This window comes from Solanum verrucosum, unplaced genomic scaffold (assembly GCF_900185275.1).
Source record: "Solanum verrucosum unplaced genomic scaffold, falcon-dt-bn FXZP01000064.1, whole genome shotgun sequence".
NCBI classification, from domain to species: domain Eukaryota; kingdom Viridiplantae; phylum Streptophyta; class Magnoliopsida; order Solanales; family Solanaceae; genus Solanum; species Solanum verrucosum.
In genome coordinates, this window is record NW_026020144.1 from 211,875 (window position 1) to 228,741 (window position 16,867).

General features: G+C 35.7%; 3 protein-coding genes across 3 annotated transcripts in view; 2 read left to right on the forward strand and 1 right to left on the reverse strand.

Moving 5' to 3' along the window:
• The window catches only part of LOC125827869 (bZIP transcription factor 60), a 51,656-nt gene extending 49,181 nt beyond the window's left edge, over positions 1 to 2,475 (forward strand). The window contains exon 4 of the transcript XR_007443014.1: positions 2,375 to 2,475. The gene's annotated coding sequence lies outside the window, so the exon portion shown is untranslated. The remainder of the gene's footprint in view (positions 1 to 2,374) is intronic.
• LOC125827864 (AT-rich interactive domain-containing protein 5-like) lies at positions 1,628 to 12,767 on the forward strand. The gene is made up of 13 exons (XM_049507209.1): positions 1,628 to 2,509; positions 2,611 to 2,765; positions 2,852 to 2,891; positions 3,382 to 3,434; positions 7,185 to 7,230; positions 7,933 to 8,022; positions 9,462 to 9,584; positions 9,688 to 9,739; positions 9,973 to 10,045; positions 10,520 to 10,586; positions 10,669 to 10,719; positions 11,696 to 11,788; positions 12,363 to 12,767. The coding sequence occupies exons 1-13, from the start codon at positions 1,643 to 1,645 to the stop codon at positions 12,453 to 12,455; spliced, it is 1,803 nt and encodes a 600-aa protein (XP_049363166.1). The 5' UTR covers positions 1,628 to 1,642; the 3' UTR covers positions 12,456 to 12,767.
• A 2,074-nt stretch (positions 12,768 to 14,841) lies between these two features.
• On the reverse strand, positions 14,842 to 15,973 carry LOC125827870 (AT-hook motif nuclear-localized protein 27-like). The gene is made up of 2 exons (XM_049507214.1): positions 15,350 to 15,973; positions 14,842 to 14,997 (listed from the first exon to the last, which is right to left on the reverse strand). The coding sequence occupies exons 1-2, from the start codon at positions 15,971 to 15,973 to the stop codon at positions 14,842 to 14,844; spliced, it is 780 nt and encodes a 259-aa protein (XP_049363171.1).
• Between the last annotated feature and the right edge of the window lie 894 nt (positions 15,974 to 16,867).

Below are 16,867 nucleotides of genomic sequence, written 5' to 3' on the forward strand. Positions count from 1 at the left end.
TAATGTATAATGCATTCGTTTAATGTATCTACTTGATTTTGATTATTAAATTAATGTATAATTCGTTCGTTTTACATTTATAATACATTACAATTTTATCATGTACCATATATCGTTTTCAAAAATTAATTTTGATACATAACCCTAATTTATTGAAACACAATTTGGTATGTATCACGATCATAGTTATGTATTGGATGCACAACTATTACAAATTTCATTATCTTTTACCGCCGATACATACACTTTGTCTTATTCTACTAGTTGAAGGTTATGTATCTGTAGACACTATCAAATATTACTGTTGATACATAAAACACTAATATTTATAACAAAATCTGTTTGTATCATAATCATAAACCATAGTTATGTATATGACACATAACTTTGTTATGTATATAATAACATAGTTATGTATCAAATGTTGCGATGAATCACATGTTGTTAAGTATCTGAAATACTATTTTATAAACAAATCAACGTATATTATATTCATAGGTTTTTTTATATGATACATAACTATATTAAATTGTCGATTTTTTTAAAAAATATATCATGATTAATTGGATGAGATTTGAGAGAAGAGAATTTGAAATTTGAATTGTTTGGAGTTGACATTTGGGAGAGATTGACATCAATTAGATTTGCATGATTTGAGAAATTGACATTTAATTTTATAATTAATTTCCTTTTTAATCTCAACAAACTAGTTGTATAATGTAATCAAATGTGATGTAGCGGAATGTATTCGAATGACAACAATTTTAGAAGATTTTTGTAAGTTGAATAAGAATAGGAATAAAAGATAATTTGCTTTTTACACTATGAATTCCTAAAAAATTTACATTTTATTTATTTACAAATAAAAGATGTGTATCGATATAAAAGGAAAAGTTAAATAGTGAAAAGAATAATTGTAGTCGGATTGTCCAGGTGTTTAGCAGTTGGAGGCTGGAGGCAAAGGTTACACAGAGTGAGAGTCCGGCGGTCTGACGTTAGAGCGTTGAGAAGAGATAAACATGCAGCAATATAGCTAAGCTCATACAAATTCAAAAAAAAAAAAAAAGTACTTTCCTTGTTTAATTCAATAACTCCAGCATTTACATTATTATTATTATTTCTTTTTTTGTTCATTCCGATTTATTCGCCTCCCATAACTTATACCTTCTCCTTAATCTCCGACTGTAACCAAACCCTACACGCCGATTCACAATCAACGCTCTCACCTTCATCCAGGTATATCTCTCTCACCTACATTGTAATTTCTTTTCTGTTTATTTATGCAACCAAGTTCTCACCTTTTCCCTTTCTGTTGATCGGTGAAACTTGTTTCTTCTCTTCTCTTGCTGGTTACAACTATGCTCGAAAAAGCCAACAAAATTCCTTTTTTTTTTTTTTTTTTCGCTTTTTAAAAATTTTGGGTTATTTTTTTTTTGAGAATCTTATTAGACGAAACTAGGGTTCTGTTGTGGAACCCAATGCGATTCGTTTGAGTTTTCCTTTCTTCTCTTCGATGTATTTGTTTGTTTTTGTTTGAGTTTTCAATTCCCAATATTTAATTTCAGCTTGTCTTTTGAGCTGTATGTTAGAATTTGAATTTTAATACATATGATCATCTGCTGCATGCCAATTAGTTATCAGAATGGATAAGACTGACGTGGAGATGGAGGATGCTGAAAACAAGGTCCATGATGTCCAAAACAGTGTGGTAGAGTCGATTGATTCCAATTTGAAACCTGAAGGGCCTGCTGTTGCTTGCCAACAGTCCACTGAGTCACTGGTGGAGTGCCAAGAAAATGCTAAAACAGGGACAGAAGACCAAAATAACCACCCCGAGAGTGGGGATAAGAGCCCAATTCCTGCTGAAAATGGGAACGGAGAGCAGAACAGTAATGTCGTGGAAGGTGAAGGCAATGCTAACGATGATACAATGAACCAGAATGATTCAAAGGCTGTGGTAGAGGACCAGAGGAATGCTGCAAGTGAGACAGCGACTATAGGCCAGCCGGAGACTCAAGGCAATACACCAGTTGATGACCAAAATAATGCTACAGGTGGAACAAAAGGAGAAACCATAATTGAGGAGAAAAAAGAAGGGGATCCTGATGCAGATGTGGCATTGAAGAAGGAAGAACCTATTGGAAATGTTGCACACCATGATACTAGAGGTGTAAACATGCAGGTACATGAGGAGCTACCTGCTAATGAAGTAGGTGACAGTGGAAAAGAGGTGAAGGAAGCTCATCAGGCTGAGAACTCGATCAAAGATGTTCATCAAAATGGGATTGATATGATGGTCGATGAACAGAAGAAAGTGGAACATAAAACTAATACTGCAAGTGTTATCTCTGATCGTGATGATAGATCAAATGAGTTGTCAGAGACAAAAGATGATGTTAAGAATACTGCTATTGCAAAGATGCCTGAGCCAGCTACTCCGAATTTGTCGGTGAAATGTGACACTGCAAACACTGGGGAAGCATCAAATAAGATCTTTGATGAATCAAAGGTATCTTGTGCTGATACTCTCTGTGGAAGGGTTTGATGTGTAGATTTTGTGGCAACTAATTTAATGTTTCTAAATTGATCAATTATCTGCTCAAATTATAGATGGCTGACGACGAGGATGAAGATGAGGATTGGAATGATGATGGATCACCAGAGGATCAAGCAGCTTTTATGAGAGACCTTGAAATTTTTTACCGGGAGAGAGCAATTGAATTTAAACCACCCAAGTTTTATGGCATTCCTCTTAATTGCCTGAAGTAAGTGTCTGATGTTTTCCGATTGCGCAGATCTTTCATTTTGCTTCAGGTACATATATGATTCTTACCATGAAATTGGCTGATAGGTTGTGGAGATCTGTGATCAGATTGGGTGGCTATGATCGGGTAGGTCTTTGTCTTCTTAACTTGTATGTGACAATATTTTACTTGTGTTATACAAGTTTATAGAGTCCCTTACTTGACAATTTAAGCATTTTTTCACTTCAAAAACAATTCCACATACCAAAATAAATAAATTCCGGGGGTGCTGTAAAGGTCAAGGTCAAACAATTCCACTTTTTTGATAGTTTGGCATCAGGATGCGCTGTAAACCTAAAATAAATGAACAAAAATGTCCCCTTTTGTCAAAATAAAGATTGTGTGAATCTCCTCTTTTTTAATTTTTTTTTTCGATTTCAAAAACACGATCTTAAAGAATATACTGTTCATACTTTGTTTGTTTTAGTGAAACTATTGCGGTTGTGTTGTTTTTCTTCTGCTGCTAGGTTAATGATTTGTGTGCATATCTTGTACTGCTGAGAGATGAATATGATGTTATTGACTTATAGTCATGCTATTTGTGACAATCTAGTATTAAATCGATTTAATTATCTAGGTTACTGGCTCCAAGTTGTGGAGGCAAGTTGGCGAATCGTTTAATCCCCCCAAGTAAGCATCTTAATCTAATGAATCCTTTTTCTTTATGAGCGTTGAACTTAAAGCATGAACTTCCACCAATACAATGAAAAACGTAGCTCTACCTTTTCAAATGACAAGTTCTCCCATGTATGTAATGGAGATAAGGCATTGACAATTGCAGACATTTTATTTATATTTGCATGTGAGATACATATTGTGCATCCAAAATTAAGGTAATCGGCTGAAGATTATGTATGAGGTATAATTCTGGAAGGCGACGGAAATAGAGGCTAAATTTAATAATCAAGAATAATGATTTACAATTTATAAAGAAAGGTCTTGTAAGCAAGGATATAGAACTCGGGTCAAGAATTGGGACCAAAAGGGCCCTTTTGTTTGTTTAATTTGGAGAGTAGGGTGGTGCAGTTCACTCAGAATTGTGTAGTCACCGTTGATGCTGCTTTTGTAGTGTCAGTGTAGCTGAAGTCCTCTAGCATTCTATTGAGGGGCCTGGGTTATTCGTTAGGACTTACTTTAGGTAGCTATTTTTGTTATTTGTTTGTTCGGACTTATTTTATTTTATTTATTCCCTTTTATTTTAATATATATACAAGTATTAGGAGTAACAGATTATATTAAATCAGAATGCTTAGATTCTTTTTCTTATAAATAGAACTAGAGTCATCTTTTAAATTATTCAACCTTTATTTTTCTTTTTGATAATTAGGGGTCAAAATATGAATGTAAGGGTGGGGAATGATTCTAGTTGTCAGAAGGAGGGGGCAAGACTGCTCTGAACTAATCCAGGTCCTACGATGAAAGAGACATTGACTGGAACATCAAAAAATAACCCCGTTTCAAAGTTAAATCAACAACTGAGTGAGTTGAGTTTTGTGGGGGGATTGGGGTAGATGTGCGGGTGCTAATGCGAGGAGTGATGTAGTTGAGTGGTTTGAGAGGATAAACCTCAACCACTAGTAATCATGTAAGGAGGGAGGAAGATGTATTAATGGACGGGGGATAAATTTCTCATGTTTGGGGAATTTCTAGGAGTAAGATACTGCAACGGACATTCTTGGTTAAATGTCAGTCTTAAGACTTGATAGTACAGTCATTGCCCAAATATGAACGGGATGGAGGATAAAGTTATGGAATTACTGAATGAAATTGGAAAAGAATTTAGGGGTGTTCGGTTAGGTTATTGGAGAGTGGGAGAGGAACGAGGGATGATATCTCAAACAGGGGTGGGTGATATTGTGGTGTATGAGGAGGCACAAGAGGATTGGGATGGGTTGTAAGGAAGGCGAGTTAGAGGGAGCGGGAAAGGGTAAATTTTTTGTCGATAAATAGTAAGATCATTACTTGGAACATGAGGGGGATGAATGACCCAAACAAAAGGACCATCATCAAGGTGGGGATTAAGAAATGGGGAGCAGACTTGGTATGTTTCCAAGATACTAAGATGGAAGCAGTGACCAAGAGAGATGGGTAAAACATGATTTTATCCCGACAAGAGAGAGTGCAGGGGTATTTTATTACTATGAGATGAGAAAAAATTGGAGGTCACGGAAACAAAGAAAGGGGAGATTATGATAGCAGCTCATGTTAGGGATATAGAAACCTTGAAGGTGTGGGAATTTGGATGAGTGTATGGTCTGATGTGGGTAGGAACAAAAAGGGTTTTTTGGGAGGAGATGGGAAATTCCATAGGTTCTTGGAGGGATTTTAATACTATTAAGTTCCAGGAAGAAAGGTTGGAGTGTAGATCGGTGACTAGGGCTATGGATGAATTCTCAAAGTTTATTGACAACTATTTTCTTATTGATCTTCCTTTGACAGGAGCATTATTTACATGGTTTAAAGTGGGGGATTCAACATCACTCTCTATACTTGATAGATTCTTAGTGTCCAATTCATGAGGAGTTAGTTCAAAATGTGACACAAGTTCCTTTGCCTAGACTAATTTTGGATCATTCTCCAATTATGTTAGATGAAAGTAGAAGCAGACACATGAAACCCCCTTTTAGATTACAGAACACGTAGCTGAAAACAATAGATTTTGGAGATAGAGTGACATGATGGTGGAACAGTTACTCGATCACAGGAAAACCTTCATTTTGCCTAGCAAAACCAAGAACCGAACTGAACTTTTAGAAAAATAGAACCATTATAGAATCGAAGAACTGTATCCATAGAACTGAAGAATTCAGTCTGTTTTTTTAAAAATATTTATGCCCAGCCTTAGCACGCACTATGAAGAGAGGTGATAGGGAAAAATATGGAATTATGGAAGGGTGGTGGAGAGTTAAAACATTACTACTTTTGGGTGTGGGCTTTGCGGAAATATCTTGCAGGGGTGTGAGGAATTTAGTGGTAACAAATTCAGAAGATACCAGAAGGAAATGTTCGTTGGGATCTTCAGTTGAGGAGAAATTTTCAAGATTGAGAGAAGGAGAAATTGTGAGAATTGCTGGAGACGCTGTACAAACAAACTCCTTCCTTAGATATTCATGTTTCTTGGAGATGAGAGTTAGGGAATGGTGTTTGCTTTGCAGTAAAGTCTCTTTATGCCAAGATGCCTCACTAGAGATGAGACAATTATCCCACACGATGCAATATGGATTCCCAGGGCACTAAGAAAGGTATTTTTTTTTGTATGGTTGGCAACCAGAGGAGTGATTTTGGCAGCCGAGAATATGAGGAAATGGAGGATTAGATATGTTAGTTGGTGCTTTATGTGCAAAAACTCGAGAGAGGATATGGATCACCTTCTACTACATTGTCAGGTTGCTTCAAGGTTATAGTGAGTGATTCTGAGATTGTTTGGACTACTGTGGACTATGTTGGGGACGATACATGATGCTTTATTACACTGACGTATTAAAAGGCAGAAGAGAAGGTACAGAGCATGAGACATCACTCCATTAACTCTTATCTAGGTAGTGTGGAGAGAAAGAAAGAAATAAGTGAGTTTTTGTGTAGGTTCTTTTTTCTGGTATATACTACTTGTATACAGGAATTTCCCCCCTATTATTAATGAAATTATTGCTTCCTTGATTAATAAAAACAACACCAAGTTGACTGTCAATCAAGTAACTTCTTATGTTATTGATATGGCACTTTTCCCGTTAATAAGACAAACAAACTTTGATTGTTTGTTCCCATGCCAAAAAGATCTCTTCTAAGTTTATCCATTTGCTTTAGGACGGAAGCTGGGCAGGAGAAAGGCATAGTGCTCCTTCTCTATAAAATGAATATTACTTTTGAAACATGTGGTACATGAGGATACCAACCAAACACATATATAATATATCAAAAGGGAAAAGCACAGAAACACAAAATACAACGAATTGTTCTCTTTTTGATAAAATACAGGACGACGTGTTCTAGTTAGACAGAAAAAGGTGTGGTCTAATCAAGAGAATATCAGCTCTATATACGTGCCTCTTCAGTGTTACCTGATCGATATCAGTCTTGAAGCCTAAGATTTGGTAAGTATGTATTGGTTCTCAACAATTAGAGATGTTGGGGTGTTACTATGTAAGAACGCCATGTAGCTACCCATGAAAGTCTGATGTCTCCAAAAAGAAGAGTGAGAGCTAATAAGGATAAAATGAGAGGTGGCAATGACCAGAACCTGTTTCGATACTCAAACAAGATAAGAAGTTACTTGACTAACAGTCAACTTAAGAGAACAAAACAGAAGCTTCTATCAGTTCTTATTGTAGTATCTTTAATTTTGATTTTTTCCCTTTTAGGATAATCATTCTTCTCTTTCAGGACTTGCACAACTGTATCCTGGACATTCCGCATTTTTTATGAGAAGGTAATAAACCCAAGACCCCTTTGGTAGCTATTAGTATATTTTTTCCATTGTTGTCCATTAAGTGTAGCTTGTAAAATGATATCTTTGCACCTTAAATAATCTTTCCAATGTGGATTGTTTGTGAAGAGCTTGGTAAAATTACACAGTGGCAGTAATGATATTTTTTTCCTGTTGATGGTCTATAAATGTCGCTCCCTCCCTAATATTGTTTTGCTTCTCGGGCCTTCTTTAAATGGAAACCTTTACTATTGACTTGTAATATTTTTAATATTGCTCTGCATCAAGAGTTAACCAGAATCCAATTTCATTCTTATATAATTTTTAAAAAAAATTAGTAATGTTAATTTCATTCTTATATAATTTCTAACCTGTTTACAACTTAAAACTAATGATAAGATGCATGCCTACTCAAAGTAATAGAGGCAAAATGGAGAAATAATGTGGTATTATTCCTATTTCTATTTATGTGGTTCTTTCACTTCTTAATTAATACATTTCTGATATTCATACACTTCTTAATTCTACTGTCTTGCCATTTTAAACCAAAATCAGATTTTTAAGTCTGATTTAACAACACCTTTGCTTGTCTCTGCATATTTGGTTGTTTTTCTTCTCATAGTTCTATTATCTGGAAAACCTATTCATTTCTTACTTTTGACTTTATATACCTTCTTTTGTTATCCAATGTTTTCTGCATTATAGGCTCTTTTAGAATATGAAAGGCATAAGACGCAAAGCGGCAAGCTTCAACTTCCTATTGCTGCTCTTCCTGAAGCAGGTGTTGACAATGAGGTATGCTTGTGTTTGCATTCAGCTCCTCATTTGTACTAACTGTGTATCTTCTAATTGAAACACTAGTCGAGTCAACTGGCAATTGCCTCTATTGCAAAAAAAAAAACAGCACCACTTAAGCGCTAATCTGTACAAAGATTGAATGACTACAGATTCTATCTATTGGAAGGACATACGGTTCAACAATGTATTAAAATGATACATTTTTTAAAATTTCAGCACAAAGCCCAAAAGCTCTAGCCTTTTGAACTTTATGCAAGAAATGCCGTTTTTCCTTCAATACATCCAGAATTTGCTTTTCTCACATTGTCCTCCGTCCGGCCTGGAGCTGCTTTTCATTCTTTGTCCTTGCAAACTGCTAATGGCCTCTTTTAAGCTGCTTGGCCCTACCCATTTTACTCCAAAAGGGCAAGTAAATATGAACCAAGTCATAGGGGATACAAAAATTTTAAGTTAGGTATATTGGGACTCCTTCCCTTGAAGATTCACACATGTAACATTACTACAGATTACTAATGGAGCCTTTTTTTTTTTCTCCTTCTACTCTAAAGATAAATCTGGTTGATTTTTAGTTGATAGCTGAGAATAATAGTTGTAGTATCAGAGTGAATACGTGTTGGCTTGTGATCAACAGGGGAAGTAGAAAGCACATTCTTTGGAGTGACATTAATGTCTAGGCATTAGATAGACATACCATACTGAGATGTTTACTTGTTTTATTTTATCAAATCTTGTTTTGAATGAGCCAAATAGAAAATGCAATATTTTGGAATGTATTGGTTACAATTTATGAAGTATTCAGATATTAATTCCTTTGCCCCAGCAACATCATGCCCCACAGCTTAATGTCAAACTCACAAGAAAGGTCACAGGACCTCTATGAAAACAAATATTTTTCCTTTTATTATCCTAACTTAAATATTAAGTAATTGTTTTCCAATTCCTAGAAAGAGCATCTTGCCCAAGCTATTCATTATTCCCATCCATAGTTTTTTTAAAGGTCTTACTCTTGGTATAACTATCTAATTTATTCTCTACCAATTTATTACATGTATTTGTGACTGAAGAAGTTTTTGAAGTTTTGATGTCTTTAGTTCTCTGCAGCTTTTGATAAAGTCTGCTTCACCCCTACCCCCCAAAAACACTTCGGTGAGTCTTATAAATAGATTTGTTTCTGCTTTCATAGAGATAGGCTCATGTAGATTATCTTTCCTTCATATCAATCAACCAGTTGGCCGTCTCGAGTTCTCTATAGCTTTTAATAAGTCTGCTTCACCCTTACCCCCCAAAAACGCTTCGATGAGTCTTACAAATAGAGTTGTGTCTGATTTGATAGATATAGGTTCATGTAGATCATCTTTCCTTCATATTAATCAACTAGTTGGCCTCTTAGGCATATATAGATGTATAAAATAAACCATCTTGAAATAATTCTGCAGGGAAATGGTAATCAAACTCCTGGATCAGGCAGGGCGAGAAGAGATGCTGCTGCTCGTGCTATGCAAGGATGGCATGAGCAACGTCTTCTTGGTTGTGGCGAGGTTGGGGAGCCAATTGTAAAGGTTTGCTGAAATTATAGAACTCAAGAAACATTTATTGGTCGTGTTTACCTTTGACCACGTCTCTTGACATGTATTACTATTTTTGTTATGAATCTCTTGATAGGACAAGAATGCCAACAATACGCCAAAGCGTGAGAAGAATTTCAAAAGCATTGGTAATTGTTATTTCTGTTTTTTTTTTACCAACCTTAACCTTCATATTTCTTTAGATATAATTCGTTTCTGGTTATGATATCTCAATTTGAAGTATCATATCCAGCAAATCGCTGGTTGGTTGTGGGCCTAGTGGCTATCAAGGAGATGATAGTATGATACATGGACACGACAGAACGGATGATATCTGTTTCCTTAAGAAGTCAGATAATTCTGATCTTGTACTTGCATTCAGGTTCTATAAAACACAAGAGACCAAATGAAGTGGAACACCCTTCGAAAGTGGCACGAACAGAAACATCTAAGCAGTTAAGTTGTTCTTTGTGTTGATTGTCTCATGTAACAGTTTTCTTTATCAAAATTAGTTCATCTTGTCGGAAGGCGCTTGGTTTAAAAATCTTAGTTCAATGTAGCTACTCAAACTCCACAATTTGCAAATGTTGGTTTCATCTCCATGCATGTTTTTTATTTATTTATTTTCATTTGTAAAAGATTTCAATTTTCAACTTTGTCCTTGCAGCATCCAGACATGTTGATTTGTTGAGTAGTCATATCATTTCACCTGATGTGTTGATCCCACATAGTTTTTCTTTTCTGGAAAAACTAATTATCATAGGCTTCTGAGATTTGATCTTTTAGTTTGAGATATATAAGCCTTTACTGTTACTTTGGAGCCTGGGTTGTAAATGGATGTTGCTGTATGATTGAGCAGTATTGCTCTGCCATTTCTTTTCTTCTTTCCTCTTGCCCAGTTGTGAAACTAAATTAATTTTATTTGCCAGGTTGGTTACAACAGTTGTTGATTTGGGACCTCCAGCTGATTGGGTAAAGATCAACGTGCGAGAAACAGTAAGTTCCTCTCTGATTCCAAGTATTTCTACTTTATGTTTACTCGCTCTTCCATTGACTCGTAATGTTTCTTCACAAACAGAGAGATTGTTTTGAGATCTATGCTCTGGTGCCTGGGCTTTTGAGAGAGGAGGTATGTACCTCGCGCACCATGTGTTTCAAGTTTTCACTTTGTTGTCATGTTTTATTGTATACAAATCCCCCCCCCCCCCAAAAGTGGAAGTTTACAAATGTCATCTTTATGATAGTTTTCTAAAACATATGATTTCAAAATTAGACTACATACCGTCTGTGCTGTGTAAAGCACATATCATTTGGAACCACTTTGAAGTACTCCATGCGAGAATTGTGCTTCTGTTTCATATGGGTGCTTGACCTTCACCGCAAGCTTCGTCTAGGTAAAAGGGCAAAGCGGCCTCCTTAAAATGATAAAACTTAGAGGAGGAGAATTGTTTATTTTGGAACGGAATGAGGTTCTGAACAAAGATGGTAGTCTATGAACTTCGACCTATGCTATACACAAAATGAGGACTTATTTGTGAACCATATCTTTTCATATCCTCCGCACATCATACTTGAGCCCTTTTCACAGTATATCCCATCTGCGTCTTTTACTTCCTTTTTGGGCATTGGTTTTTTCGTACGTGTGAATAGATCTGTTTTTGTTGTTGCTATTTATTGGCATAGAACTGTTTCCATTTTATCTGATTGCTTCAAGGGATGGATTAAGTTAGTGAGCGGAGAGACATGTGCATATCATCGGTTGATAAAACCCTCGTTTTCACATTTTGCAGTTGTGAAGTAGTGAAAGAAAATATTTTCAAGGTTCATTGAAGCTGATCACCTTTTTAAAAGAGATTTTCCGTGATGCACCAGTGGTTTTGTAGAATATGATATATGGCTGATGCAATTCTTAGTGCTTACTATTCAAACTCTGACAAGTATAAGATGTTCATTTTTCGTTAAACCATCCATGTTATATTTCCGAGGACAAAAATATAGTGGCTATTGATTGATCTGAATCATTATTATTTATTAGCATATTCTTGCAGTGAATTATGGTTTATATTGATCCAAAAGTTTTCACTCCTTATTTCTTGGGTGACCAGGTGCGAGTTCAATCTGATCCTGCTGGCCGTCTGGTCATAACTGGTCAGCCGGAGCAACTTGACAACCCTTGGGGTATTACCGCCTTCAAAAAGGTAAGTTTTGCTATTTTATTGATCTACTTCAATATGAATTCTCGTTCTACAACTATCATGATTTTGCATCATCTGTGCCTTTTGCTGGAAGTCTAAGACTGATGATATCTAGGAAAAGAGAAACTAGTGCATGTTTGTGCCAAGAGAAGACGGAAAAAAAAAATTCTTTGTTCAAGTTCCTCCATAATTATTTCTTTGAATGGAGTACAATTTTTTTCAGAAAAAGAGAGCTATTTACTTTTCTGAGATAACGGATATAAGCTAAATGCGGTTCCAATTTATAAATGGCTTCCCATCTTTCTTACTGGTGTGAATGTTATGTTCACAGAAAGAATGGTCCTTTTCTATTTTAGTATCCCTTTTATTGGCATGGGAGAAATATTAAGGGTAAGTATAACCAACAAGTGCCTATGAGGTTTCTGGTTGTTCAGTTGCTATATGTTTGATCAAACCAAATGATATAATCTTGGTCTTGTGATATCCAAACTATACATAGAGATGTAAATACTTGTGTTATTTTTCAATTCTGATGAAACAAGGAGTATCCATTTATAACTTGCATTGGTTTTCTCAGGTAGTAAGCCTGCCAGCTAGAATCGATCCACTTCAGACTTCTGCTGTTGTTAGCCTCCATGGACGGCTCTTTGTTCGTGTACCATTTGCATAGTGAAATATTTGACTGAAAGCGGGAGTTTTGAACATTTGGCTGAACTTGATTGACAAAGCATGGATGCTGATAGTTGACCAACATTGATAGTCAGATTGTGAATGCTAGGGCCTTAGATTGTTGGATCTGTGTATGATGATTAGTTTGATCAAATTAGTTGTTGACGTTCTGTGGGTCAAAATTTGACAGCAAAAGGAGGCATGTCCAGCTACAGCCCCCGCTGCGACACATTTTTTTACTCTGGGAATTGAGGGAATTTGCTAGAACCTTTTTGTTCTGAGATTAATATTGATACTTACTTATTTCTAGTTAGCATTTGACTGTACATCTGATGTCCAGCTTGACCTGAGGTCACTTATTTGCAAAGGTGTGTGTGAGAGAGAGATATGGGGAGAAGACTAGCGTTTTTTTGTTGAAAAATCAGTTCATTATACGTAAGATGAGTTAATGGTGTATAGACAAGTGAGGCTTGCTCTCGTGATTGATCACTCCACCATCAAGTGATAAGTTGAGGATTCTAGTCATGATACAATTGGTCATCCTTAAAAAAAGAAAAGAAAAAAAGAGTAAATTGTGGAGGGGTTCAAATGGGTTAACAATGTCCAAGTAAATAGTTAGTGGTTGATTGTGGAGGTGCTAAAGTGTTTGTCCTGTGTCGTGTGAAATCAGTAAAAACAAAAAGGAGTGGAGTATTGGTGAATTGTGAGCATGTGTTGAATTTCCATTGCAGATGTAGTCAGAGCATCTTATCAGAAAATTGCAGATATCCTTATCACTTTCTCTTTCTCAATAATATCCAACCCAAATGTTGTTTTCGTTTTCCCTCGTTATTCTCTAAACAAAGGTCCACCGTTCAACACATTGAATATAAACCAGGAATTCCATAAATTTAGTACCGTTTAAAAAAGAATGACCTACTTTGACTTGAAACAAAATTTAAGAAAAGAAATAAGACTTTAATCTTGTAATTTTAAATTAAAATTATGTTAAATGTATCAAACTGCCTTTTAATTTTGTGACTTTACACATGCCACGTGAAAAGTTAAAGTGTATCCAAAAAAGGAAAGGAGACATTCTTTTTGAAATAGACTAAAAAGAAAATTGGGCATTCTTTCTCAAATAGAGGGATTATAATAACTTCTTGTCTACCAAATCATATACTAATACCTTTTTTTAATTGGAATATTATTATTTCATGCACAACTTTAATTTTGCAAACTTCAAAACTCGTGAAGAAATTGAAGTTACGTTGTGTAGCTGACACTGCAATTTATGTGCTTATGTGTCATAATTAAATAGATGATATATACATACAATGCATGCAGTCAATATTGATTCCTCGATGCCTGGTTTCCTCTTAACTTCTTTGTGATCTCAGTTTGATTTTCAGTTTCTCCAACATATTGGAGAACGCAACTCTCTTTAATTAATTAATTATTAATATCACAACGAGTAGATCTACTCTTTATGCTTGCCAGCCGTTAGCTTCCACTTACAGTATGATAAGTATAACAATACATATCATAATGCACATATATATCTAATCAATAACTCAAAAAATTAATCAACGTAACCTCTACTATCATACAAACATATATAGATTGTACATTCTTCAACAAAAATTACGTATTGTTTGGTCTTTATTGTATCTCAGTTAAACCAAGACCAAAATCAAAGTAAGTATGTTATGGCCCATACCAAACTCCAGTGACAAAAGAAAAAGGGAGGAGCAACAAACAACACATATAATGAAGATTTTCTTCAGCAGTATGATAAAAAACAGATGAGAAAGACAGTATGTCAATAAAAGATCAAGTTCAAGTCCAAACAAGGGATCGGTCAATATCTGAAAACTGACCCTCAAAGCTCTAGTTTATCTTTTAATACTAGTAATTTGCACCATTACATACGTAAATCTAAGATTACAACAAAACAAATTCTAATTAATAAGCCAAGTGATAATAGATACATGAAAAAACCAATGGAAAACGGCACATGAAGTTTAGACAATCAAGATGAGCATTGTTAGGTGTGATATATAGTACTTGTACAAACACCATATATTTATTTATATAGACATGAAATGCAAGGTAGCTACTCACTCACCTTTTGGAACAATGCTCTCAATGCTTTGCCCTTGAATTGCAAATTTCTTCCTCATAGTGGAATTGAAAAAAATGTAGTGTTTGCTAACCACAACTGGCTATGCAAATATTCCTATTATTTTCTGCACCAGCTACTCCATCGACTCTATCTTTGATCCAAACATTTTGAAATGTATTATAATCATATGAAAGCTAATTGAGTGGTAGTAATTATTAACACTCACGAAAATCATGCATCTGGTTCTCTCATAATCACTCTAACTTGCAATGCAATGTATATACTAAAATGGGGGCCTTTCATTTGCAGCATTGCCACCCCATCCAAGCAACTCAGCTGAGAATGAGTAATTATTCCCAAAAGCCATATTTCCACCTTCGCCAGTTCCAGCCTCTCCACCACCGGTTACTCCTGATGACTGTGAGGCAGCTGGCTGTACCTATTCAAATTCATACTAACGCACTTTGGTAAAATATATACTGTATTACTATAAGGCACAATGAGAAATTTATTGAAAATACTAAGCACACGAATAATTTACAAAGCTGGATCCACTCTTATTATATAACAACATTACAAGAGGCGTTTTAAAGGGAGTAAAATACTTGTTTGTGTTCAATTTGGTAACAGTGTTCGATTATGGATATTAATTGAAATCAGATATGTGAAATTCCTATATAGAAAGAGGGGGCTTTATATTTTAAACCAATTGTTTATATGAAAAAACAAGTGAAACTAGTATAGTAATAATAATATTTACAATGTGGTAGTAATTAATTAATTAATTATACCTGTGTAGTAGGGGTACCAACACCAACACCAGAAGCATTAGCATTAGCATTAGCAGCAGCAGCATCCTCTTCCTCCAACGGAAGTCGTTCAAATACAGCATTAGCAAAAGAGGCAGCCATTAAAACGACGGGACCTGATGCCATCAAAGGCCCTACAACGGATCCTCCAACAACTTGTCCTTGTCCACCTGACAAAAATATAGAGATCCCACTGGAGCCAGGCGGTGCAGGCGGAGGAAGCACCGTACCTGAGAGGGAAAGTATCTCGAAACGTCCGTGAAGAGTGACTACAGTTGCAGCAGGGGAAGCAGGCTGGCGGATGTTGACGTTGGCAACAGTGCCGCTACCACTAAGAATACAAACACCTCTCCCTCTCCGCCTTGCGTAATTGGAGATACTTTCCATGATATCAACATCCGTTGAAACTTCAAGCACGTGAGATCGGAGTGCATTAGGCGTATCTCTGGTGACGATTATTGGAGGCTTGGGCTTATTTTTAGATCCAGGCGGACGGCCTCTAGGTCGGCGATTTGAAGAAGTTCCTGGAGCTCCGCCTCCGGAACTTGCACCAGCATCACTGTCAGATTCACCGCGGCTCAATCCCAAACTATAATTAAAATCCATCTATTCTAAATTGCAACAGATTAATTAGTGCAACCACAGAAATGGTTCGACTAACAATAGTTGAGCGTCAACCTATAAATCAATCAATCGGATCTAGTAAGTTGCAGTATTTGGCGGATCGGAAAAAAACAGCCTTAGATAGATATATAGTCTGGTGGCTGAAATGAGTAGGGAAGCTAAATAGAAAATAATTAGAACACGGAGTACTAGTGTAGAACTATAGCCATCATCAGGATTTACAAGTAAACAAAAATGGAAAAACAGCAGCTAGCTAGCACTAGTGGTCTTTTGCCGTTTTAAGACTTGAGACAATTGGAAGTGGGTAAAAGATGCTAAATGTTGAAGAAGAAGTAAACAAGAGCAAGTTGCAAAAGAGAAAAGCAGTAGGAGGCCGAGTATTGAATAGAAACAAAAGGAGAGGAGATTTTTGAGGGCAAGTGGAGTGGGTAAATATATATATATATATATTGGAATGGAATGGGATGTGCGGCTGCAGTCAAATCAGTCGCTGATGATGAGGTTCAACCCATTTACACACCATCTTCCATCCCTAGCTAGCTAACTTTTCACCTAAGCAATGCTTCTTTTAATATCATAATATTTACCTAATTAGTATTTTATATAAAATGAAGGAGGAAGTCATGATACTATTGATGTATCAAAACTATTTGAGTTATTAGTATATAAAATGATTAAACGTGAAATATTTTTCTTCGATCGGTTAATAATAAGTACATATGTTCGATTGATTGAAAGAGGTTAGTCATTTTGTAATTAAACAATGCCACCTAATAATATAATAATTAATTCAACAACCCTATCAGATGGTCATCGTCAAATCAATAAACAAATAATAATATTCTTTTCTATAGTAGAGTGAGTATACCACAATTC

Excerpts from the sequence above, each read along its gene's own strand:
- LOC125827864 (XM_049507209.1), top strand. The coding sequence starts at position 1,643 with ATGGATAAGACTGACGTGGAGATGGAGGATGCTGAAAACAAGGTCCAT. Across the intron at positions 2,766-2,851 it reads ATTCCTCTTAATTGCCTGAA|GTTGTGGAGATCTGTGATCA; the intron begins GTAAGTGTCTGA and ends ATTGGCTGATAG. Across the intron at positions 9,585-9,687 it reads TTGGGGAGCCAATTGTAAAG|GACAAGAATGCCAACAATAC; the intron begins GTTTGCTGAAAT and ends ATCTCTTGATAG.
- LOC125827870 (XM_049507214.1), bottom strand. The coding sequence starts at position 15,973 with ATGGATTTTAATTATAGTTTGGGATTGAGCCGCGGTGAATCTGACAGT. Across the intron at positions 14,998-15,349 it reads TTGGTACCCCTACTACACAG|GTACAGCCAGCTGCCTCACA; the intron begins GTATAATTAATT and ends GAATTTGAATAG.